Below are 24,258 nucleotides of genomic sequence, written 5' to 3'. Positions count from 1 at the left end.
ATGTGTCCCTTTGACCTTTTCTCTCTATGTTCACATGAAGTGAGAGGACTGTTCCTCTGACTCCTTCCCCATTCAGGCCTGTCAACCGAACAGGAACATTCTCCTGACAGCGAACTCACTGCTTGATATTCTGCAGAGTTGTCTCCAGTGAATGGGTTACTCATCGCTTGAAGGAAGGTAACATTGTTAATCACCAGGGGTAAATGTTAAGGCAAGTTGACTTACCAATCACCTGTTAGTCTCAGAGGATACAGTACACGGCTGTAAAGAGGGTTTTAAACCTGAATGAACTCACTTTAATCTCAAAACTTGACTCATTCCTAAATCCTTCCTGTGGAAATGAAAATCCCAATACCTGGAAGTGACCTCAATGTGTGAAACTCTTACCTTTCTGCCACCTCATTGCTCCTCTCCAAGCATGGTATATGATTAATTTTCAGAACAGCATTGAATGTGAAAGAACAATCCATTAGCAAGTTCTTACAGGTATCACATCTACCCTTACTCTCGTGATAAAATCATCAGATGAAACTTAATGCAGAGAAGTGTGAAGTGATGTAATTTGGAAGGAAGATTGAGAAGAGGGAATATAAAAGTGGGTGCAGGAACTGAAACCTGGGGGTGTATGTACACAAATCTTTGAAGATGATAAGTTGATAAGATTGTTTTAAAAGAAACACATGGTATCTTTATAAATAAAGGCATTGGGTTAAAAAGCAAGGGTGCTATGGTAAACCTTTACAGATCACTGGTCAGACCTCAGTGTGTCCAACTGTGGCCATGACACTTTCGGAAGGATGTCAAGGCCTTGGTGAGGGTGTAGAAGAGATTTGCTAGAATGGGATCAGGGATGGGGGACTGTAGTTGCTTGGAAAGAATAGAGAAGCTAGGATTGTTATGAGGAAGGTTAAGGGGAGATTTAATAAGGGTGTTCAAACTCATAAAGGATAGAGTAAATGAATCAAAACTGTTTATCCTTCAGAAAGGTCAGTAACCTGAGAACATGGAACTCGGGTGGGGGAGGCATTATTTTTCTCAGTTTTGTTATGATCTGCGTTGTTATGGCTGAAAAGGCAGTGGAAGTAGATTTGATAACTTTCAAAACGGAACTGGGTAAATATTTGAAACAAAAAATATTGCGAGGGCTGTGGGGAAATGGCAGGGAAATGAGAGGAATTGATTAACTCTTTCAAAAAGTCAGCACAGACATAATCAGAAGAAACTATGATTCACTTTGATTGTAGCCCCAGGTTTATGATAATGCATTTACATTCACAGGCTGATAGCCACACCTCTTGCCAAAATGATGGGGATTAAGAACCAAGTACGATTGAAGGTCACATATAACGTGGTTTTAGAAAACTTTTTTGTCTCAATTTCAAAGCATCCTACCAGGGTAAGTTTGCATTTGAATTTGAAAATTGCTGTAAAAAGTATAAGTTTTTTATGCAGAAAATTAAGCAACCCCTCTCTCGCAGTTATTGTGACTTCACTTGGACACATTGATAATAAAGATGAATCTGGTATTACTTTAGTATTTATTATTTCTGATACAAACACATTTCCATGTGAGTCAGAGGTTGCACAGTTATGGCTTGGGTGGGTTGGAAGTGTTAAGTGAAAGATGAGGCGTGTTGAACACACCGAGGACGTTGAAATGGAAGAGCTTTTTAAAACAAAAATGTAGGCTTAATTTCTTTTGAAGCGACCCAGTTCCAACAATGAAGGATTCGATAATTCACCAGGTACAACATCTTCTGTCATTACATAACTTACAGAAAAATGCCAGAAAGGAAAACATCCACTTGTTCAGCCTCCTGTCCAGTACAGCGGTGGTTCCTTGCCCATTGCAATGCAGACACTCCCCACCCAGAGCTGTGCAACCCCCCAGGACCTAAAAACCAGATAAAGGGCAGAATATTGCAGGAGCAGGAAGGAGGGAGGAGGCAGATGGCTCAACCTTTTCCCCCCACACCCCCCCAACCCTGTCTCTGGAAGGAATCCGATTGGCCGGCTGCCCTATTAGTCCCGACAGGGCCAAGAGCACATTAGTGGGCACTGCTGGGACTGCAACGGGGAATAAGAAGAAGAAACAATGGATCCCCGGAAACAGGTGAGCCCGGGGTCTTGGGCAGGTTAGGGAGGGGGGAGGGGGATGGAGGTGGTGGGTTTAATGTAACAGGCAGTGTGGGGTTTTATCTTATGGGGGCTGCCCCTCTCTCCTCAATCTGCAAAGGGCACTCCCCAAAGATAGAACCTCCCCCCTTCCTTCCTGCCCAGTCCTGCACCAAAGGTTTTATGGTGTGGGCAGCATATTATTGGGATCAATTGGCTTGGTAAAGAGCCAAATTGACCCTTGATTATCTATTTAAACATGGCAGGCAGGCTGTCAATTTCAGCACCCACCCCACCACCCCCTGTATAATAGGGGTGAACTCGGGGGTGGGTGGAAAGGTGATGGGTGTACACCCGCCCTATTTTACATGCCCCCCACCAAATGCCAAAAGCACACCTGGCAGGGGAAAGTAAAATGCAACCCAAAATCCCAGGACCATTAGGTGAGCTCTGGAAAATTGTTGCTGACCTCTGTCCAGGAGATCACTCTAGCCCTGATTTAATGTTACACAGTAACTACCTCTTGTATATGGTGATCTCCACCCCAGAGAGATCCAGGTCCAGATCTCTTTTGAAGGAATTCAGCTTATCAGTGGCCACCAGACTAACCTGTTCCAGAGGTTAACTATTCTCTGGGGAAGGAACCACCTCCAAAAATCTAACCTAGTACTGCCCCAACCTATTGAGTTGAAACAATTTGTCTACACAGACACAATCCAAGCTCTACATCATTTTAAAGATCTTGCTGGAATCACCCCAAGTATCCACTTCTGTAAAGTGGAGAGACCCAGATCTTTGAGAAGCCTGGGGAAGTAACACACTTCAAACTGGGGCCTAATCTAATAGGTCACCTCTCAACCTTCTGCAAAGTTACAGTGTCACCTATTATGTGAGGAGATCAAAGTTGGACACAGTATTCTAATTGAGGCTTGACCAAGATCTTGTACAAGGACAAAATAGTGAGTTTTTTTAGAGAATACCCTTGCATCATTGTCGGTGTTCTCCCACCTGAGGAAGGGTAATGGACGTGCAGCAAATGCACTGGGGATGGGGAAGCTTCATTTGGTGAACTATTCCTGACGGCTGAAGACACCAACCTGTGAGAGGCAGGTTCTGCCACAAATGCCGCTGTGAAGTGGGTATCTGGTGTCGCTGTAGATTCCTGTCTTTGGTGTTGGCGCCTGTTGCCAAGCCGCTGTAGCCACTGGTCGTCATGGTAGCGTATGTCAGCCCACAGGTGACGTCACCATCGTCATCGGCTCGTGTTCCCAGTGTGAGAGTTTAGGCTCTTTTTTGTCAGGATTGTAAACATCCTTGAAATGGAGCTTTGGACGTCCCATTGCTCACGGGGCTCTGGCTACCTCTCCATACAGAAAGTCCTTGGGTATGAGACCAAATTCCACCCGGCAAATGTCCCCAAGCCAGAAAAGTCACCTCTGTTTGATGAGTGTCAATGTACATGGGAGCTTTGCCTTTGAAAGGATTGCTGTATTTATCCTTCCAGGAGATGCACAGAACACACCTCAAACAGCGAAGATGAATGTCGTTGAGCTTCCTTTCTTGATAGCTGTAAGTTGTCCATGTTTCACAGGCATACAGCAAGGTGCTGAGAACACAGGCTTCACTAACCAGCATCTTGGTCCTAAGACTCAGTTTGAGGTTATTCCATGTATGTTTTGTGAGTGGGCTAAAGGTGATGGCTGTTTTCCCAATGTGTGTATCGAGCTCTGCATCGAGAGACAGATTGTGTGTCACTGTGGACCCAAGGACCCAAGCAGAATTTGCTAACCGCTTCCGGCAGGAGCCCTTTGGTGCGATCAGGAGCGAGGAAGAGACACCCTATCCCATGACCGAGGTTTCCTTGATGCTTATAGTCAGGGTGAACACGTCATGGCCTGGGAGAGGAATCCATGAGTCTTTGTAGCTGAGTTTCCGTGCGAGAACCTGGCGTCAGCGTGGAGAGGTTCTCTGATCAAGACGTGCGGTAATTCTGTTTTCACTTTCAGTCTGGACAGATTCTAGAGCTTTCTGTCTGACCTAGTTTGCAGGTAAACTCCTATATCTGCAGGGAAGGCAAAAGTCAGGAGAAGAAAATACCAGACTGGGGGCGAGGACACAGCCCTGTTTCACTCCATTCTTCACTCTGAAACTGTCAGAAGTGAAGCTGTGAAACTCTACAGTGGATGTTGTCATGAAAGGAGAGGAGACGGAGGAGCTTTCATGGGCAGCCAATTTTCTCCAAAACCTGCCCATGTGAGATCTACAAACGTAAGGTAAAGAGGTATATCCTGTTCTCTTGGAGCTGATGTATGGAGAGGATCCTGTCCACAGTAAATCCTCCGGTACAGAAACCACACTGCGTTCCAGGTACACTCGATCTGAAAGTAGATGGAGTCATTTAAGCCTGACCCTTGCGAAGGCTTCCCAATGATGCTCAGGAGTCAGATGCCCCTGTAGTTGTTGCAGTCTCCTTTGTCGCCTTTGCTTTTGTATAGTCTGATGATTTTTATGTTATGCATCTCCTGAGGAATGGAGCCTGCTTTCCAACAGAGAAGGAGAAGATCATGAACGTGTGGGAAAAGATGGAATTTTCCATGTTTGAGCAGTTCAGCTGGAATTCCATCCTTGCCGGGTCCCTTTCTATTTGCTAATCAGGCTCAAGTGATGATGGTTCTTCATCTAACTCAGCCACGACAGGAAGATGAGGAAGTGCATCAAACACAGGCTGAGACGTCAGTCTCATGGGAGTACAGCTCACTGCAACGTTCAACCCACTGGGACATCGGTTTGCTTTTGTCAGTGAGTAGATTTCAGGGGGCAACATTGGTGATGATAAGATCAAGTGTCCTCTTGATCCCACCGTACATAACATCGATTTCCGCTGTCATAGGCAGTTTGGATTTCTTGACGTAGGCTGATCCAGTGTTTATTTACTCAGTGTTTATTTACTCAGTGTTTATCCAGTGTTTATTTACTCAGTGCCACCCTATCTTTTGACTACTTTCAGGTTGTGCAGTGTTTTAGCTGTTGTGGGTATGTTGTGCATCATTGTAGACTTTGCTTCATTGCTCCAATGACAGATGGTATCTCAGCTGAGTAGGTCTCAAACCCAGTCTTTGTTGCAGGCTACCGCTTTACCAAATATTACTGCCGCTGTTTCATACGGATTGATCTTAGTGACTTCCAAACTTCATCAATATCAACATCAGCATTACCTGGCTAAAGCTTTGGCGGGTCACAGTCACTCGAACTTCAATACAAAATGCTGGTCTGTGTCGGGGATGTTGATGCGCGCTGGTCCGTGTCAGGGATGTTGATGCGCGCTGGTCCGTGTCGGGGATGTTGATGCGCGCTGGTCCGTGTCGGGGATGTTGATGCGTGCAGGTCCGTGTCAGGGATGGTCCGTGTCGGGGATGTTGATGCGCGCTGGTCCGTGTCGGGGATGTTGATGCGCGCTGGTCCGTGTTGTTGATGCACGCTGGTCCGTGTCGGGGATGTTGATGCGCGCTGGTCCGTGTTGTTGATGCGCGCTGGTCCGTGTTGGGGATGTTGATGCGCGCTGGTCCGTGTTGTTGATGCACGCTGGTCCGTGTCAGGGATGTTGATGCGCGCTGGACCGTGTTGTTGATGCGCGCTGGTCTATGTCAGGGATGTTGATGCGCGCTGGTCCGTGTTGGGGATGTTGATTCGCGCTGGTCCGTGTCGGGGATGTTGATGCGCGCTGGTCCGTGTTGTTGATGCGCGCTGGTCCGTGTTGTTGATGCGCGCTGGTCCGTGTCAGGGATGTTGATTTGCGCTGGTCCGTGTCGGGGATGTTGATGCGCGCTGGCCCGTGTTGTTGATGCGCGCTGGTCCGTGTTGTCGATGCGCGCTGGTCCGTGTCAGGGATGTTGATGCGCGCTGGTTCGTGTCGGGGATGTTGATGCGAGCTGGTCCGTGTCGGGGATGTTGATGCACGCTAGTCCGTGTTGTTGATGCGCGCTGGTCCGTGTCAGGGATGTTGATGCGCGCTTGTCCGTGTCGGGGATGTTGATGCGCGCTGGTCCGTGTCGGGGATGTTGATGCGCGCTGGTCCGTGTTGTTGATGCGCGCTGGTCCGTGTCAGGGATGTTGATGCGCGCTGGTCCGTGCTGTTGATGCGCGCTGGTCCATGTCGGGGATGTTGATGTGCGCTGGTCCGTGTCGGGGATGTTGATGCGCGCTGGTCCGTGTCAGGGATGTTGATGCGCGCTGGTCCGTGCTGTTGATGCGCGCTGGTCCATGTCGGGGATGTTGATGTGCGCTGGTCCGTGTCGGGGATGTTGATGCGCGCTGGTCCGTGTCAGGGATGTTGATGTGCGCTGGTCCGTGTCGGGGATGTTGATGCGCGCTGGTCCGTGTCAGGGATGTTGATGCGCGCTGGTCCGTGTCGGGGATGTTGATGCGCGCTGGTCCGTGTCGGGGATGTTGATGCGCGCTGGTCCGTGTCAGGGATGTTGATGCGCGCTGGTCCGTGTCGGGGATGTTGATGCGCGCGGGTCCGTGTTGTTGATGCGCGCTAGTCCGTGTCTGGGATGTTGATGCGCGCTGGTCCGTGTTGTTGATGCGCGCTGGTCCGTGTCGGGAATGTTGATGCGCGCTGGTCCGTGTCGGGGATGTTGATGCGCGCTGGTCTGTGTCGGGGATGTTGATGCGCACTGGTCCATGTTGTTGATGCGCGCTGGTCCGTGCTGTTGATGTGCGCTGGTCCATGTCGGGGATGTTGATGTGCGCTGGTCCGTGTCGGGGATGTTGATGCGCGCTGGTCCGTGTCAGGGATGTTGATGTGCGCTGGTCCGTGTCGGGGATGTTGATGCGCGCTGGTCCGTGTCAGGGATGTTGATGCGCGCTGGTCCGTGTCGGGGATGTTGATGCGCGCTGGTCCGTGTCGGGGATGTTGATGCGCGCTGGTCCGTGTCAGGGATGTTGATGCGCGCTGGTCCGTGTCGGGGATGTTGATGCGCGCGGGTCCGTGTTGTTGATGCGCGCTAGTCCGTGTCTGGGATGTTGATGCGCGCTGGTCCGTGTTGTTGATGCGCGCTGGTCCGTGTCGGGAATGTTGATGCGCGCTGGTCCGTGTCGGGGATGTTGATGCGCGCTGGTCTGTGTCGGGGATGTTGATGCGCACTGGTCCATGTTGTTGATGCGCGCTGGTCCGTGTTGTTGATGCGCGCTGGTCCGTGTCGGGGATGTTGATGCGCGCTGGTCCGTGTCGGGGATGTTGATGCGCGCTGGTCCGTGTCGGGGATGTTGATGCGCGCTGGTCCGTGTCGGGGATGTTGATGCGCGCTGGTCCGTGTTGTTGATGCGCGCTGGTCCGTGTCGGGGATGTTGATGCGCACTGGTCCGTGTTGTTGATGCGCGCTGGTCCATGTCAGGGATGTTGATGCGTGCTGGTCCGTGTCGGGGATGTTGATGCGCGCTGGTCCGTGTTGTTGATGCGCGCTGGTCCGTGTCGGGGATGTTTATGCGCGCTGGTCCGTGTCAGGGATGTTGATGCGCGCTGGTCCGTGTTGTTGATGCGCGCTGGTCCGTGTCGGGGATGTTGATGCGCGCTGGTCCGTGTTGTTGATGCGCGCTGGTCCGTGTCAGGGATGTTGATGCGCGCTGGTCCGTGTTGTTGATGCGCGCTGGTCCGTGTCGGGGATGTTGATGCGCGCTGGTCCGTGTTGAGGATGTTGATGCGCGCTGGTCCGTGTCAGGGATGTTGATGCGCGCTGGTCCGTGTCGGGGATGTTGATGCGCGCTGGTCCGTGTCGGGGATGTTGATGCGCGCTGGTCCGTGTCAGGAATGTTGATGCGCGCTGGTCCGTGTCGGGGATGGTCCGTGTCAGGGATGTTGATGCGTGATGGTCCGTGTCGGGGATGTTGATACGCGCTGGTCCGTGTCAGGGATGTTGATGCACGCTGGTCCGTGTCAGTAATGTTGATGCGCCCTGGTCCGTGTCGGGGATGTTGATGCGCGCTGGTCCGTGTCGGGGATGTTGATGCGCGCTGGTCAGTGTCAGGAATGTTGATGCGCGCTGGTCCGTGTCGGGGATGTTGATGCGCGCTGGTCCGTGTCGGGGATGTTGATGCGCGCTGGTCCGTGTCGGGGATGTTGATGCGCGCTGGTCCGTGTCGGGGATGTTGATGCGCGCTGGTCCGTGTCGGGGATGTTGATGCGCGCTGGTCCGTGTCGGGGATGTTGATGCGCGCTGGTCCGTGTCGGGGATGGTCTGTGTCGGGGATGTTGATGCGCGCTGGTCCGTGTCGGGGATGTTGATGCGCGCTGGTCCGTGTCGGGGATGTTGATGTGCGCTGGTCCGTGTCGGGGATGTTGATGCGCGCTGGTCCGTGTCGGGGATGTTGATGTGCGCTGGTCCGTGTCGGGGATGTTGATGCGCGCTGGTCCGTGTCGGGGATGTTGATGCGCGCTGGTCCGTGTCGGGGATGTTGATGTGCGCTGGTCCGTGTCGGGGATGTTGATTCGCGCTGGTCCGTGTCGGGGTTGTTGATGCGCGCTGGTCCGTGTCGGGGATGTTGATGTGCGCTGCTCCGTGTCGGGGATGTTGATGCGTGCTGGTCCGTGTTGTTGATGCGCGCTGGTCCGTGTCAGGAATGTTGATGCGCGCTGGTCCGTGTCGGGGATGTTGATGCGCGCTGTTCCGTGTCGGGGATGTTGATGCGCGCTGGTCCGTGTCGGGGATGTTGATGCGCGCTGGACCGTGTCCGGGATGTTGATGTGCGCTGGTCCGTGTCGGGGATGTTGATGCGCGCTGGTCCGTGTTGTTGATGCGCGCTGGTCCGTGTCGGGGATGTTGATGCGCGCTGGTCCGTGTTGTTGATGCGCTCTGGTCCGTGTTGTTGATGCGCGCCGGTCCGTGTTGGGGATTTTGATGCGCGCTGGTCCGTGTTGTTGATGCGCGCTGTTCCGTGTCAGGGATGTTGATGCGCGCTGGTCCGTGTCGGGGATGTTGATGCGCGCTGGTCCGTGTCAGGGATGTTGATGCGTGCTGGTCCGTGTTGTTGATGCGCGGTCGTCCGTGTCAGGGAAGTTGATGCGCGCTGGTCCGTGTTGTTGATGCGCGCTGGTCTGTGTCGGGGATGTTGATGTGCGCTGGTCCGTGTCGGAGATGTTGATGCGCGCTGGTCCGTGTCAGGGATGTTCATGTGCGCTGGTCCGTGTCGGGGATGTTGATGCGCGCTGGTCCGTGTCGTCGATGTTGATGCGCGCTGGTCCGTGTCGGGGATGTTGATGCGCGCTGGTCCGTGTCGTCAATGTTGATGCGCGCTGGTCCGTGTCGGGGATGTTGATGCACGCTGGTCCATGTCAGGGATGTTGATGCGCGCTGGTCCGTGTCGTGGATGTTGATGCGCGCTGGTCCGTGTCAGGGATGTTGATGCGTGCTCGTCCGTGTCAGGGATGTTGATGCGTGCTGGTCCGTGTTGTTGATGCGCGCTGGTCCGTGTCAGGGATGGTGCATGTCAGGGATGTTGATGCGCACTGGTCCGTGTCAGGGATGTTGATGCGCGCTGGTCTGTGTCAGGGATGTTTATGTGCGCTGGTCCGTGTTGTTGATGCGCGCTGGTCCGTGTTGTTGATGCGCGCTGGTCCGTGTTGTTGATGCGCGCTGGTCCGTGTTGTTGATGCGCGCTGGTCCGTGTCGGGGATGTTGATGCGCACTGGTCCGTGTTGTTGATGCGCGCTGGTCCATGTCAGGGATGTTGATGCGCGCTGGTCCGTGTCAGGGATGTTGATGCGCGCTGGTCCGTGTCAGGGATGTTGATGCGCGCTGGTCCGTGTTATTGATGCGCGCTGGTCCGTGTCAGGGATGGTCCATGTCAGGGATGTTGATGCGCACTTGTCCGTGTCAGGGATGTTGATGCGCACTGGTCCGTGTCGGGGATGTTGATGCGCGCTGGTCCGTGTTGTTGATGCGCGCTGGTCCGTGTCGGGGATGTTGATGCGCGCTGGTCCGTGTTGTTGATGCGCGCTGGTCCGTGTCGGGGATGTTGATGCGCGCTGGTCCGTGTCAGGGATGTTGATGCGCGCTGGTCCGTGTTGTTGATGCGCGGTCGTCCGTGTCAGGGAAGTTGATGCGCGCTGGTCCGTGTTGTTGATGCGCGCTGGTCTGTGTCGGGGATGTTGATGTGCGCTGGTCCGTGTCGGAGATGTTGATGCGCGCTGGTCCGTGTCAGGGATGTTCATGTGCGCTGCTCCGTGTCGGGGATGTTGATGCGCGCTGGTCCGTGTCGGGGATGTTGATGCGCGCTGGTCCGTGTCGGGGATGTTGATGCGCGCTGCTCCGTGTCGGGAATGTTGATGCGCGCTGGTCCGTGTCGTGGATGTTGATGCGCGCTGGTCCGTGTCAGGGATGTTGATGCGCGCTCGTCCGTGTCAGGGATGTTGATGCGCGCTGGTCCGTGTTGTTGATGCGCGCTGGTCCGTGTCAGGGATGGTCCATGTCAGGGATGTTGATGCGCACTGGTCCGTGTCAGGGATGTTGATGCGCGCTGGTCCGTGTCAGGGATGTATATGTGCGCTGGTCCGTGTTGTTGATGCGCGCTGGTCCGTGTTGTTGATGCGCGCTGGTCCGTGTTGTTGATGCGCGCTGGTCCGTGTTTTTGATGCACGCTGGTCCGTGTTGTTGATGCGCGCTGCTCCGTGTCGGGGATGTTGATGCGCTCTGGTCCGTGTTGTTGATGCGCGCTGGTCCATGTCGGGGATGTTGATGCGCGCTGGTCCGTGTTGTTGATGCGCGCTGGTCCGTGTTGTTGATGCGCGCTGGTCCGTGTCGGGGATGTTGATGCGCACTGGTCCGTGTTGTTGATGCGCGCTGGTCCATGTCAGGGATGTTGATGCGTGCTGGTCCGTGTCGGGGATGTTGATGCGCGCTGGTCCGTGTTGTTGATGCGCGCTGGTCCGTGTCGGGGATGTTTATGCGCGCTGGTCCGTGTCAGGGATGTTGATGCGCGCTGGTCCGTGTTGTTGATGCGCGCTGGTCCGTGTCAGGGATGTTGATGCGCACTGGTCCATGTTGTTGATGCGCGCTGGTCTGTGTCGGGGATGTTGATGTGCGCTGGTCCGTGTCGGAGATGTTGATGCGCGCTGGTCCGTGTCAGGGATGTTCATGTGCACTGGTCCGTGTCGGGGATGTTGATGTGCGCTGGTCCGTGTCGGGGATGTTGATGTGCGCTGGTCCGTGTCAGGGATGTTGATGCGCGCTGGTCCGTGTCGGGGATGTTGATGTGCGCTGGTCCGTGTCGGGGATGTTGATGTGCGCTGGTCCGTGTCGGGGATGTTGATGCGCGCTGGTCCGTGTTGTTGATGCGCGTTGGTCCGTGTCGGGGATGTTGAAGCGCACTGGTCCGTGTTGTTGATGCACGCTGGTCCGTGTCGGGGATGTTGATGCGCGCTGGTCCGTGTCGGGGATGTTGATATGCGCTCGTCCGTGTCGGGGATGTTGATGCGCGCTGGTCCATGTCGGGGATGTTGATGCGCGCTGGTCCGTGTTGTTGATGTGCGCTGGTCCGTGTCAAGGATGTTGATGCGCGCTGGTCCGTGTCGGGGATGTTGATGCGCGCTGGTCCGTGTCGGGGATGTTGATGCGCGCTGGTCCGTGTCAGGGATGTTGATGCGCGCTGGTCCGTGTCGGGGATGTTGATGCGCGCTGGTCCGTGTCGGGGATGTTGATGCGCGCTGGTTCGTGTCGGGGATGTTGATGCGCGCTGGTCCGTGTCAGGGGTGGTGATGCGCGCTGGTCCGTGTCGGGGATGTTGATGCGCGCTGGTCCGTGTCAGCGATGTTGATGCGCGCTGGTCCGTGTTGTTGATGCGCGCTGGTCCGTGTCGGGGATGTTGATGCGTGCTGGTCCGTGTCAGGGGTGGTGATGCGCGCTGGTCCATGTCGGGGATGTTGATGCGCGCTGGTCCGTGTTGTTGATGCGCGCTGGTCCGTGTCGGGGATGTTGATGCGCGCTGGTCCGTGTCAGGGATGTTGATGCGCGCTGGTCCGTGTCAGGGATGTTGATGCGCGCTGGTCCGTGTTATTGATGCGCGCTGGTCCGTGTCAGGGATGGTCCATGTCAGGGATGTTGATGCGCACTTGTCCGTGTCAGGGATGTTGATGCGCGGTGGTCCGTGTCGGGGATGTTGATGCGCGCTGGTCCGTGTTGTTGATGCGCACTGGTCCGTGTCGGGGATGTTGATGCGTGCTGGTCCGTGTTGTTGATGCGCGCTGGTCCGTGTCGGGGATGTTGATGCGCGCTGGTCCGTGTCAGGGATGTTGATGCGCGCTGGTCCGTGTTGTTGATGCGCGGTCGTCCGTGTCAGGGAAGTTGATGCGCGCTGGTCCGTGTTGTTGATGCGCGCTGGTCTGTGTCGGGGATGTTGATGTGCGCTGGTCCGTGTCGGAGATGTTGATGCGCGCTGGTCCGTGTCAGGGATGTTCATGTGCGCTGGTCCGTGTCGGGGATGTTGATGCGCGCTGGTCCGTGTCGTCGATGTTGATGCGCGCTGGTCCGTGTCGGGGATGTTGATGCGCGCTGGTCCGTGTCGTCAATGTTGATGCGCGCTGGTCCGTGTCGGGGATGTTGATGCACGCTGGTCCATGTCAGGGATGTTGATGCGCGCTGGTCCGTGTCGTGGATGTTGATGCGCGCTGGTCCGTGTCAGGGATGTTGATGCGTGCTCGTCCGTGTCAGGGATGTTGATGCGTGCTGGTCCGTGTTGTTGATGCGCGCTGGTCCGTGTCAGGGATGGTGCATGTCAGGGATGTTGATGCGCACTGGTCCGTGTCAGGGATGTTGATGCGCGCTGGTCTGTGTCAGGGATGTTTATGTGCGCTGGTCCGTGTTGTTGATGCGCGCTGGTCCGTGTTGTTGATGCGCGCTGGTCCGTGTTGTTGATGCGCGCTGGTCCGTGTTGTTGATGCGCGCTGGTCCGTGTCGGGGATGTTGATGCGCACTGGTCCGTGTTGTTGATGCGCGCTGGTCCATGTCAGGGATGTTGATGCGTGCTGGTCCGTGTCGGGGATGTTGATGCGCGCTGGTCCGTGTTGTTGATGCGCGCTGGTCCGTGTTGTTGATGCGCGCTGGTCCGTGTCGGGGATGTTGATGCGCGCTGGTCCGTGTCAGGGATGTTGATGCGCGCTGGTCCGTGTCGGAGATGTTGATGCGCGCTGGTCCGTGTAGAGGATGTTGATGCGCGCTGGTCCGTGTCGGGGATGTTGATGCGCGCTAGTCCGTGTCGGGGATGTTGATGCGCGCTGGTCAGTGTCGGGGATCTTGATTTGCGGTGGTCCGTGTCGGGGATGTTGATGCGCGCTGGTCCGTGTCGGGGATGTTGATGCGCGCTGATCCGTGTTGTTGATGCGGGCTGGTCCTTGTCCGGCATGTTGATGCGCGCTGGTCCGTGTTGTTGATGCGCGCTGGTCCGTGTCAGGGATGTTGATGCGCGCTGGTCCGTGTCAGGGATGTTGATGCGCGCTGGTCCGTGTTGTTGATGCGCGCTGGTCTGTGTTGATGATGCGTGCTGGTCCGTGTCGGAGATGTTGATGTGCGCTGGTCCGTGTTGTTGATGCGCGCTGGTCCGTGTCGGGGATGTTGATGCGCACTGGTCCGTGTCGGGGATGTTGATGCGCGCTGGTCCGTGTCGAGATGTTGATGCGCGCTGGTCCGTGTCGGGGATGTTGATGCACGCTGGTCCATGTCAGGGATGTTGATGCGCGCTGGTCCGTGTCGTGGATGTTGATTCGCGCTGGTCCGTGTCAGGGATGTTGATGCGCGCTCGTCCGTGTCAGGGATGTTGATACGTGCTGGTCCGTGTTGTTGATGCGCGCTGGTCCGTGTCAGGGATGGTCCATGTCGGGGATGTTGATGCGCACTGGTCCGTGTCAGGGATGTTGATGCGCGCTGGTCTGTGTCAGGGATGTTTATGTGCGCTGGTCCGTGTTGTTGATGCGCGCTGGTCCATGTTGTTGATGCGCGCTGGTCCGTGTTCTTGATGCGCGCTGGTCCGTGTTGTTGATGCGCGCTGGTCCGTGTTGTTGATGCGCGCTGGTCCGTGTCGGGGATGTTGATGCGCACTGGTCCGTGTTGTTGATGCACGCTGGTCCATGTCAGGGATGTTGATGCGTGCTGGTCCATGTCGGGGATTTTGATGCGCGCTGGTCCGTGTTGTTGATGCGCGCTGGTCTGTGTTGATGATGCGCGCTGGTCCGTGTCGGAGATGTTGATGCGCGCTGGTCCGTGTCAGGGATGTTTATGCGCGCTGGTCCGTGTTGTTGATGCGCGCTGGTCCATGTCGGGGATGTTGATGCGCGCTGGTCCGTGTTGTTGATGCGCGCTGGTCCGTGTCGGGGATGTTGATGCGCGCTGGTCCGTGTCAGGGATGTTGATGCGCGCTGGTCCGTGTCAGGGATGTTGATGCGCGCTGGTCCGTGTTATTGATGCGCGCTGGTCCGTGTCAGGGATGGTCCATGTCAGGGATGTTGATGCGCACTTGTCCGTGTCAGGGATGTTGATGCGCACTGGTCCGTGTCGGGGATGTTGATGCGCGCTGGTCCGTGTTGTTGATGCGCGCTGGTCCGTGTCGGGGATGTTGATGCGCGCTGGTCCGTGTTGTTGATGCGCGCTGGTCCGTGTCGGGGATGTTGATGCGCGCTGGTCCGTGTCAGGGATGTTGATGCGCGCTGGTCCGTGTTGTTGATGCGCGGTCGTCCGTGTCAGGGAAGTTGATGCGCGCTGGTCCGTGTTGTTGATGCGCGCTGGTCTGTGTCGGGGATGTTGATGTGCGCTGGTCCGTGTCGGAGATGTTGATGCGCGCTGGTCCGTGTCAGGGATGTTCATGTGCGCTGGTCCGTGTCGGGGATGTTGATGCGCGCTGGTCCGTGTCGGGGATGTTGATGCGCGCTGCTCCGTGTCGGGAATGTTGATGCGCGCTGGTCCGTGTCGTGGATGTTGATGCGCGCTGGTCCGTGTCAGGGATGTTGATGCGCGCTCGTCCGTGTCAGGGATGTTGATGCGCGCTGGTCCGTGTTGTTGATGCGCGCTGGTCCGTGTCAGGGATGGTCCATGTCAGGGATGTTGATGCGCACTGGTCCGTGTCAGGGATGTTGATGCGCGCTGGTCCGTGTCAGGGATGTATATGTGCGCTGGTCCGTGTTGTTGATGCGCGCTGGTCCGTGTTGTTGATGCGCGCTGGTCCGTGTTGTTGATGCGCGCTGGTCTGTGTTTTTGATGCACGCTGGTCCGTGTTGTTGATGCGCGCTGCTCCGTGTCGGGGATGTTGATGCGCTCTGGTCCGTGTTGTTGATGCGCGCTGGTCCATGTCGGGGATGTTGATGCGCGCTGGTCCGTGTTGTTGATGCGCGCTGGTCCGTGTTGTTGATGCGCGCTGGTCCGTGTCGGGGATGTTGATGCGCACTGGTCCGTGTTGTTGATGCGCGCTGGTCCATGTCAGGGATGTTGATGCGTGCTGGTCCGTGTCGGGGATGTTGATGCGCGCTGGTCCGTGTTGTTGATGCGCGCTGGTCCGTGTCGGGGATGTTTATGCGCGCTGGTCCGTGTCAGGGATGTTGATGCGCGCTGGTCCGTGTTGTTGATGCGCGCTGGTCCGTGTCAGGGATGTTGATGCGCACTGGTCCATGTTGTTGATGCGCGCTGGTCTGTGTCGGGGATGTTGATGTGCGCTGGTCCGTGTCGGAGATGTTGATGCGCGCTGGTCCGTGTCAGGGATGTTCATGTGCACTGGTCCGTGTCGGGGATGTTGATGTGCGCTGGTCCGTGTCGGGGATGTTGATGTGCGCTGGTCCGTGTCAGGGATGTTGATGCGCGCTGGTCCGTGTCGGGGATGTTGATGTGCGCTGGTCCGTGTCGGGGATGTTGATGTGCGCTGGTCCGTGTCGGGGATGTTGATGCGCGCTGGTCCGTGTTGTTGATGCGCGTTGGTCCGTGTCGGGGATGTTGAAGCGCACTGGTCCGTGTTGTTGATGCACGCTGGTCCGTGTCGGGGATGTTGATGCGCGCTGGTCCGTGTCGGGGATGTTGATATGCGCTCGTCCGTGTCGGGGATGTTGATGCGCGCTGGTCCATGTCGGGGATGTTGATGCGCGCTGGTCCGTGTTGTTGATGTGCGCTGGTCCGTGTCAAGGATGTTGATGCGCGCTGGTCCGTGTCGGGGATGTTGATGCGCGCTGGTCCGTGTCGGGGATGTTGATGCGCGCTGGTCCGTGTCAGGGATGTTGATGCGCGCTGGTCCGTGTCGGGGATGTTGATGCGCGCTGGTCCGTGTCGGGGATGTTGATGCGCGCTGGTTCGTGTCGGGGATGTTGATGCGCGCTGGTCCGTGTCAGGGGTGGTGATGCGCGCTGGTCCGTGTCGGGGATGTTGATGCGCGCTGGTCCGTGTCAGCGATGTTGATGCGCGCTGGTCCGTGTTGTTGATGCGCGCTGGTCCGTGTCGGGGATGTTGATGCGTGCTGATCTGTTTCGGGGATGTTGATGCGCGCTGGTCCATGTTGTTGATGCGCGCTGGTCCGTGTCGAGGATGTTGATGCACGCTGGTCCGTGTCGGGGATGTTGATGCGTGCTTGTCCGTGTCGGGGATGTTGATGCGCGCTGGTCCGTGTCGGGGATGTTGATGCGCGCTGGTCCATGTCAGGGATGTTGATGCGCGCTGGTCCGTGTTGTTGATGCGCGCTGGTCCGTGTCGGGGATGTTGATGCGTGCTGGTCCGTGTTGTTGATGCGCGCTGGTCCGTGCCAGGGATGTTGATGCGCACTGGTCCTTGTCAGGGATGTTGATGCGCGCTGGTCCGTGTTGTTGATGCGCGCTGGTCCGTGTTGTTGATGCGCGCTGGTCCGTGTCGGAGATGTTGATGCGCGCTGGTCCATGTTTTTGATGCGCGCTGGTCCGTGTCGGGGATGTTGATGCGCGCTGGTCCATGTTTTTGATGCGCGCTGGTCCGTGTCGGGGATGTTGATGCGTGCTGGTCCGTGTCAGGGATGTTGATGCGTGCTGGTCCGTGTTGTTGATGCGCGCTGGTCCGTGTTGTTGATGCGCGCTGGTCCGTGTTGTTGATGCGCGCTGGTCCGTGTCGGGGATGTTGATGCGTGCTGATCTGTTTAGTGGATGTTGATGCGCGCTGGTCCATGTTGTTGATGCGCGCTGGTCCGTGTCGAGGATGTTGATGCGCGCTGGTCCGTGTCGGGGATGTTGATGCGCGCTGGTCCGTGTCGGGGATGTTGATGCGCGCTGGTCCGTGTTGTTGATGCGCGCTGGTCCGTGCCAGGGATGTTGATGCGCACTGGTCCTTGTCAGGGATGTTGATGCGCGCTGGTCCGTGTTGTTGATGCGCGCTGGTCCGTGTTGTTGATGCGCGCTGGTCCGTGTCGGAGATGTTGATGCGTGCTGGTCCGTGTCAGGGATGTTGATGCGCGCTGGTCCGTGTTGTTGATGCGCGCTGGTCCGTATCAGGGATGTTGATGCGCGCTGGTCCGTGTCGGGGATGTTGATGCGCGCTGGTCCATGTCGGGGATGTTGATGCGCGCTGGTCCGTGTCAGGGATGTTGATGCGCCCTGGTCCGTGTTGTTGATGCGCGCTGGTCCGTATCAGGGATGTTGATGCGCGCTGGTCCGTGTCGGGGATGTTGATGCGCGCTGGTCCATGTCGGGGATGTTGATGCACGCTGGTCCGTGTCAGGGATGTTGATGCGCGCTGGTCCGTGTCAGGGATGTTGATGCACGCTGGTCCGTGTCGGGGATGTTGATGCGCGCTGGTCCATGTCGGGGATGTTGATGCCAGCTGGTCCGTGTCAGGGATGTTGATGCGCGCTGGTCCGTGTCAGGGATGTTGATGCGCCTTGGTCCGTGTTGTTGATGCGCGCTGGTCCGTGTCAGGGATGGTCCATGTCAGGGATGTTGATGCGCGCTGGTCCGTGTTGTTGATGCGCGCTGGTCCGTGTCGGGGATGTTGATGCGCGCTGGTCCGTGTTGTTGATGCGCGCTGGTCCGTGCCGGGGATGTTGATGCGCGCTGGTCCATGTTTTTGATGCGCGCTGGTCCGTGTCAGGGATGTTGATGTGCGCTGGTCCGTGTTGTTGATGCGCGCTGTTCCGTGTCGGGGATGTTGATGCGCGCTGGTCCGTGTTGTTGATGCGCGCTGGTCCGTGTCAGGGATGTTGATGCGCGCTTGTCCGTGTTGTTGATGCGCGCTGGTCCGTGTCAGGGATGTTGATGCGCGCTGGTCCGTGTTGTTGATGCGCGCTGGTCCATGTCTGGGATGTTGATGCGCGCTGGTCCGTGTCAGGGATGTTGATGCGCGCTGGTCCGTGTCAGGGATGTTGATGCGCGCTGGTCCGTGTTGTTGATGCGCGCTGGTCCGTGTCGGGGATGTTGATGCGTGCTGGTCCGTGTTGTTGATGCGCGCTGGTCCGTGTCGGGGTTGTTGATGCGCGCTGGTCCGTGTTGTTGATGCGCGCTGGTCCGTGTTGTTGATGCGCGCTGGTCCGTGTTGTTGATGCGCGCTGATCCATGTCGGGGATGTTGATGCGCGCTGGTCCGTGTTGTTGATGATTGCTGGTCCGTGTCAGGGATGTTGATGCGCGCTGGTCCGTGTCAGGGTTGTTGATGCGCTCTGGTCCGTGTCAGGGATGTTGATGCGCGCTGATCCATGTCGGGGATGTTGATGCGCGCTGGTCCGTGTTGTTGATGAGCGCTGGTCCGTGTCAGGGATGTCGATGCGCGCTGGTCCGTGTCGGGGCTGGTCCGTGTCAGGGATGGTCCGTGTCGGGGATGTTGATGCGCTCTGGTCCGTGTTGTTGATGCGCGCTTTTCCGTGTCAGGGATTTCGATGCGCGCTGGGTGTGTTTGGAGCTGTCAAACCTTTGGAGTTGCACCTTCACTTTACTGTTGACAGGAGAGTGGTTACTGTCACAACCTGCACTGTGGTCGGTGTGGGTATGAAGAACACTGGGCAGAGTTTATGATAATCAGGTCAAGTTGGTGCCAATGGCCAATTCTAGGTGATGTCATGGTACCCTGTGGTGATGTTTGCCTTGGAAGAAAACGTTGCTGATGCAGACTTCATTCCGGGCAGAAAGTTCCAGAAGCTGTTGTCCATTGTCATTGATCTTGCCCACCTGCTGATGACTAAGGCACATTAGCCGTGAATCTCTGACAGACGCAGCATTGAAATCACCTGGAAGAACCTTGGCATTTGGAATGTCCCTCACGTTCACATGAATATGATTTAGAGCTCTATATATTAAGGCAAAAAGATTATAATGAGGAATTGAATTAATTCTGTAGATTTTTTAAAATTTAAAGTTGTCAATTGTATTTTACAGTCACAGATCGAAGGCTTGTCAAAGAAATGCAGCTGGACAGTCCGGATGATCGAGAGATGGTTTAGAAGGAGGCGCAATCAAGATAGGCCGAGTTTGATGAAAAAGTTTCGAGAGGCTTGGTAAGTTTCACATGTTGTTACAGGACCCTGTTGCGAATGTTGAGTTGTTTTGTTCCTTTTTCAGGGAGTACCTCTGTACATCTGATCAGTTTGGAGATTCAAATTGCGAATTGCTGGGGTCTTTTTTATTCGTTCGTTGTTTGTGAATGTCGCTGGCTAGGCCAACATTTATTGACCTTGAGAAGGTGGCAGTGAGCTAAACGGATGTAAACAGCAGAGACTTGCGGCAAAATATGAATGAACTCGTGAAGGTCAGGTCACACTATATTGAATGAACTCACTTTCTGGAAAACGTCTGGATTTGGTTAATTGTTACAGAGAAAAATAGATGTTTGCAAATCCTGTTGTGTACATGACAATATTTGGGGATACAGTGCAACTGACATAGAATAATCCAACAACCTGACAAATAATGAGAAGCTGGTGTGTGTACTCTGAAATGAAACACAATGTAATAATATTGCTGAGCTAAAAGCTCAGTCAGAAATGTCTGACCTTTTGCAGGATCCAATATTGAGTGAGCGACTCTGAACTGAAAATTCAAATTCCTCCTGTCAAAAATTCCACACTTTAGAAACTAAACATAAACACTCTACATTTACCCTTTACTTTTTTTCTTTGTTAATAGGATGTGGGCGTTGCTGGCTAGGCCAGCATTTATTGCCCATCCCTAATTGCCCTTGAGAAGGTCATGGTGAGCCACCTCCTTGAACTGCTGCAGTCGATGTGGTGTAGGTCCACCCACAGTGCTGTTCACTGCCAGCCTGATTCAGCACTGTCTGTCATTGATTGGTGTAAAAACCCATCTGGTTTTTAGAACCCTTAAGTGCATCGACGGGCAGAGGGATCTGGGTGTACAGGTCCACAGGTCACTGAAAGTGGCAATGCAGGTGGATAAGGTAGTCAGGAAGGTATATGGCATGATTGCCTTCATTGGCAGGGGTATTGAGTATAAAAGCTGGGAAGTCATGCTGCAGCTGTATAGAACCTTGGTTAGGCCACACTTGGAATATTGCGTGCAATTCTGGTCGCCACATTACCAGAAGGATATGGAGGCATTGGAGAGGGTGCAGAGGAGGTTTACCAGGATGCTGCCTGGTCTGGAGGTTATTAGCTATGAGGAGAGGTTGGAGAAACTCGGATTGTTCTCGCTAGAGCGACGGAGATTGAGGGGCGACTTGATAGAAGTTTACAAAATTATGAGTGGCATGGACAGAGTAGATAGTCAGAAGCTTTTTCCCAGAGTGGAAGAGTCAATTACTAGGGGACATAGATTTAAGGTGAGAGGAGAAAACTTTAGAGGAGATGTGCGGGGCAAGTTTTTTACGCAGAGGGTAGCGAGTGTCTGGAATTCGCTGCCAGAGGAGGTGGTGGAAGCAGGTACGATAGTGGTGTTTAAGAGGCAGCTTGACAAATACATGAATAGGATGGGAATAGAGGGATACGGACCCCGGAAGTGCAAAATGTTTTAGTTGACGGGCAATATGATTGACGCAGGCTTGGAGGGCCGAAGGGCCTGTTCCTGTGCTGTACTTTTCTTTGTTCTTTGTTCACTAGTGTCCTTTAGGGAAGGAAATGTGCCGTCCTTACCTGGCCTGGCCTACATGTGACTCTAGACCCACAGCAATGTGGTCGGTTCTTAACTGCTCTCTGAAATGGCTGAGCAAGCCATTCAATTGAAGGACAGTTAGGGATGGGCAACAAATGCTGGCCTTGCCAGTGAGGCCCACATCCCAGGAAAGAACAAAAAAAAAGCCTCATCTTAAAGTGGGCATATCCAACAGTGTAGCACTCCCTCAGTACTGCACTGGGAGTGTCAGCCGAGATTTTCTGTTCTGTTTTCTCGAATGGGAGGTCTTGTGGTGCAGTGGGTAGTGTCTCTGCCTCTGAGCCAGAAGCTCTGGGTTCCAGTCCCACTCCAGGACCTGATGGCCACGGCAGGTATGTTCATAACGTGGCCAAACAGGTTAATTATCAACCTGAAATCCTTCCCGTCCACCTATGGCAGGTGGTAAGAGTGAATGTGAAGTGGCAACCCTCAAGGTATAGCCTCTGGCTTCAGGCAAGCGACCTGTTCCAGGAAAGATTAGCTATGGAAACAGACATAACCATGTTATTTGTGTACCTCATGGGCCACTCGGTGTGGGGAGAGAAAAGAAAAAGAAGATCCTCTAGAATAGGATTTGAACCTACAACAATTGGCCGGGGAGACGGCATCTGCTGCTGGTATTGCTCCTGCTGCAGCTAGGGGGTGGAGCATTGATAAACCTCATGCCATTCAGACCCTTAGCCCGGATGGACGATGGAGTTGCATTAGCTGCTGATCTGTCTCTCGGAAGAGGCTGGCATCGGGGACTGCACCTGAAGATGAGGTATTTTTTATTATTTCACAGGATGTGGGTGTCACTGGCTAGGCCAGCATTTGTTGCTCATCCCTAATTGCCCTTGAGAAGATGGTGGTGAGCTGCCTTCTTGACCCACAGCAGTCCCTGTGGTGTAGGACCGATTGATGAGGTGAAGCATCTTAAAAGCTGTTAACAGTTCCCTGCAGTGATAGCGCTCTCTGACAGAAGGAATGCTCTCTCCTGACCATGTCTGCAGCTCTTCATGTAACTGATCACCACCTCAGCTTGCCAGTTTCATTGAGGTAGCTCCCCCCACCATCCCCACTGTGCTCTCACCTTCTCCAACACAGGTAAAATTGATCCCCTGTTGGGAAAGAGGGAATCCATGCCCTTAATTGCCTGCTTATCAACTTTAATTACCTTCCTCAGCCATGGAGTTCCCAATTTCACTCCCTACTGTTCCTGGGAGAGTCAGGAGGAGGAGGTGACATGTTGAGATATTGGCCAACATGTTTTGCAATTTCCCTGCCCTCCACCTCCACCTGTCTGCACTCCTGAGGCGGAATTTAATGCCCCTTCCGGAGGCAAGTTTGGAGGTGAAGACCCCATTGCCTTCCCGATTGCCCCCTGATCAAGCTGTGGATGGAAAGGATGACCATTGCTCCCGGTGGCACTGCTGATACCGGAGACCTCCCAGCCTCTGGTTGGTGGGATTTCAACCCCACTCTGGGCTTAATTCGACAGTAGGCCCAAAACTGCTGAGGTCAGTGCCAGGCCTCCCTGAGGGAAGTGACATGGGGTTCCCACCGGTTCTCCAGCTGTGCTGGGCAGGCCACTGGTCACCAACATTAAATTCCACACTCTGTGTCAGGGCACTGTGCTAGGAGCATGATTTGGGCCAGAGTTTTCGGCTCTTTTCGGAGTAAAATGACACAGGGTGACGTCGGGCGTGTGTCACTACGTCACCGCGCGTCATTTAGATTTTCAGTTTGGCAGGCGTGCAGCCGGGTTGGCTGTGTGCCCGCCGAACTGTCAAAAAGACCTATTAAGGCCTGTTAAAAACTAATAAACTGAGCTTCCTGTCCAACCTTAAGGTTGGGGGGCAGGCGAAGAGCCCAGGCGGCCTTCGCATTTTACATGGAACCTCATCCACAGGCGGGATGAGGTTTCATAAGGTGTTCAAAAATTGAATAAAAATTAAAAAAAATTTAATTGACAAGTCCCAGCTCATGTGACATTGTCACATGAGGGGACATGTCTTAAAACTTTTTATTTTCTTTGTTTAGACGTTTAAAACTGAAACTAATCTCCCTGAGGCAGCTCTGTGCCTTAGGGAGATTTCTGCCCTCTTTCACGTGCATAGCCCGACTCAGGGAACCCCCTCCCCCACTGCCCGCACAGGGAGCGCTCCGCACTTCCGGGCGCAGGTCACGTTGGAGGCCCACCCACATAAAGTGGCGGCATGGACCCGATGGGGGGGTGCCCGCTCCTGCCTGCCCCGGCACAACCCCCTCCCCCGACGGGGGGAGAATTCTCCCCTCGGTAAATTACTTCCTGCACCTTCGGTATACCATTTTCTCCTTGTTTTGTTGATCACTGTGCTTCTGTTTATCTCTCACCATCGTCACAAGAACAGGCTACCTGGGCATGCGATGTTGCTGTTTGTGGGGTCTTGCTGTGCAGAGATTGGCTGCTATGTTTCCTACAGTGCAACAGGAACTGTGCTTCAGGCAGTGCTTTAATGTCTTGGGGCATCCTAATGTCATGAAAAGATTTTCTTTTTCCTTTGCCCGCTGGCTGGGTGGGTGGGTGATTTCCAAGTGTCACAGTGTCCTTGACATGTCTGCCTGCTCTGGCAATATCCCTGTGCTGGCTTAGCAGATCGATAGAAAATCGCAGTCTGCTGAGCATAGAGACAGAAAACTAGCTTGTCTCCCATGTGTACTATTTACTGGGAATGTTCTTCCACAAAGTTCTCATTGCAATGGCTGAAAAGGGCAATAATGAGGGCATGAAAGCTGATCTAGCTAAAGTGAACTGGCAAATGAGGTTAAGGGATATGTCAATGGAAGTTCAGTGACAGACATTTAAAGGGATATTTCGGATTACACAGAATAGACACATTCCAATGAGAAAGAAACATTCCAAGGGGAGGGCCCATCGTCTGTGGTTAACTGAAAAAGTTAAAGACAGTATCAAACTTAAATAAAAAACATACAATTAGGCAAAGACGGATGGCAGGTCAGAAGATTGGAAAGAATATAAAGAACAGCAAAAAAGGACAAAAAGATTAATAAGGAGGGAAAAATTAGAGCATGAGTGAAAGCTAGCTA

At 54.7% G+C, this 24,258-nt stretch overlaps 1 protein-coding gene across 3 annotated transcripts in view; it reads left to right on the top strand.

Annotated features, from left to right (window-relative positions):
- The window catches only part of cers3a (ceramide synthase 3a), a 144,103-nt gene that overhangs the window by 29,233 nt on the left and 90,612 nt on the right, over positions 1–24,258 (top strand). For all 3 annotated transcript variants that reach the window (XM_078530488.1, XM_078530489.1, XM_078530486.1), the window contains exons 3-4: positions 1,279–1,396; positions 19,462–19,580. In XM_078530488.1, the coding sequence (XP_078386614.1) occupies positions 1,279–1,396; positions 19,462–19,580 (237 nt within the window). The remainder of the gene's footprint in view (positions 1–1,278; positions 1,397–19,461; positions 19,581–24,258) is intronic.

The sequence above is a fragment of the Cetorhinus maximus genome, chromosome 26 (genome assembly GCF_964194155.1).
Source record: "Cetorhinus maximus chromosome 26, sCetMax3.hap1.1, whole genome shotgun sequence".
Lineage (NCBI taxonomy): Eukaryota > Metazoa > Chordata > Chondrichthyes > Lamniformes > Cetorhinidae > Cetorhinus > Cetorhinus maximus.
This window is presented reverse-complemented; position numbering and strand designations above follow the sequence as displayed.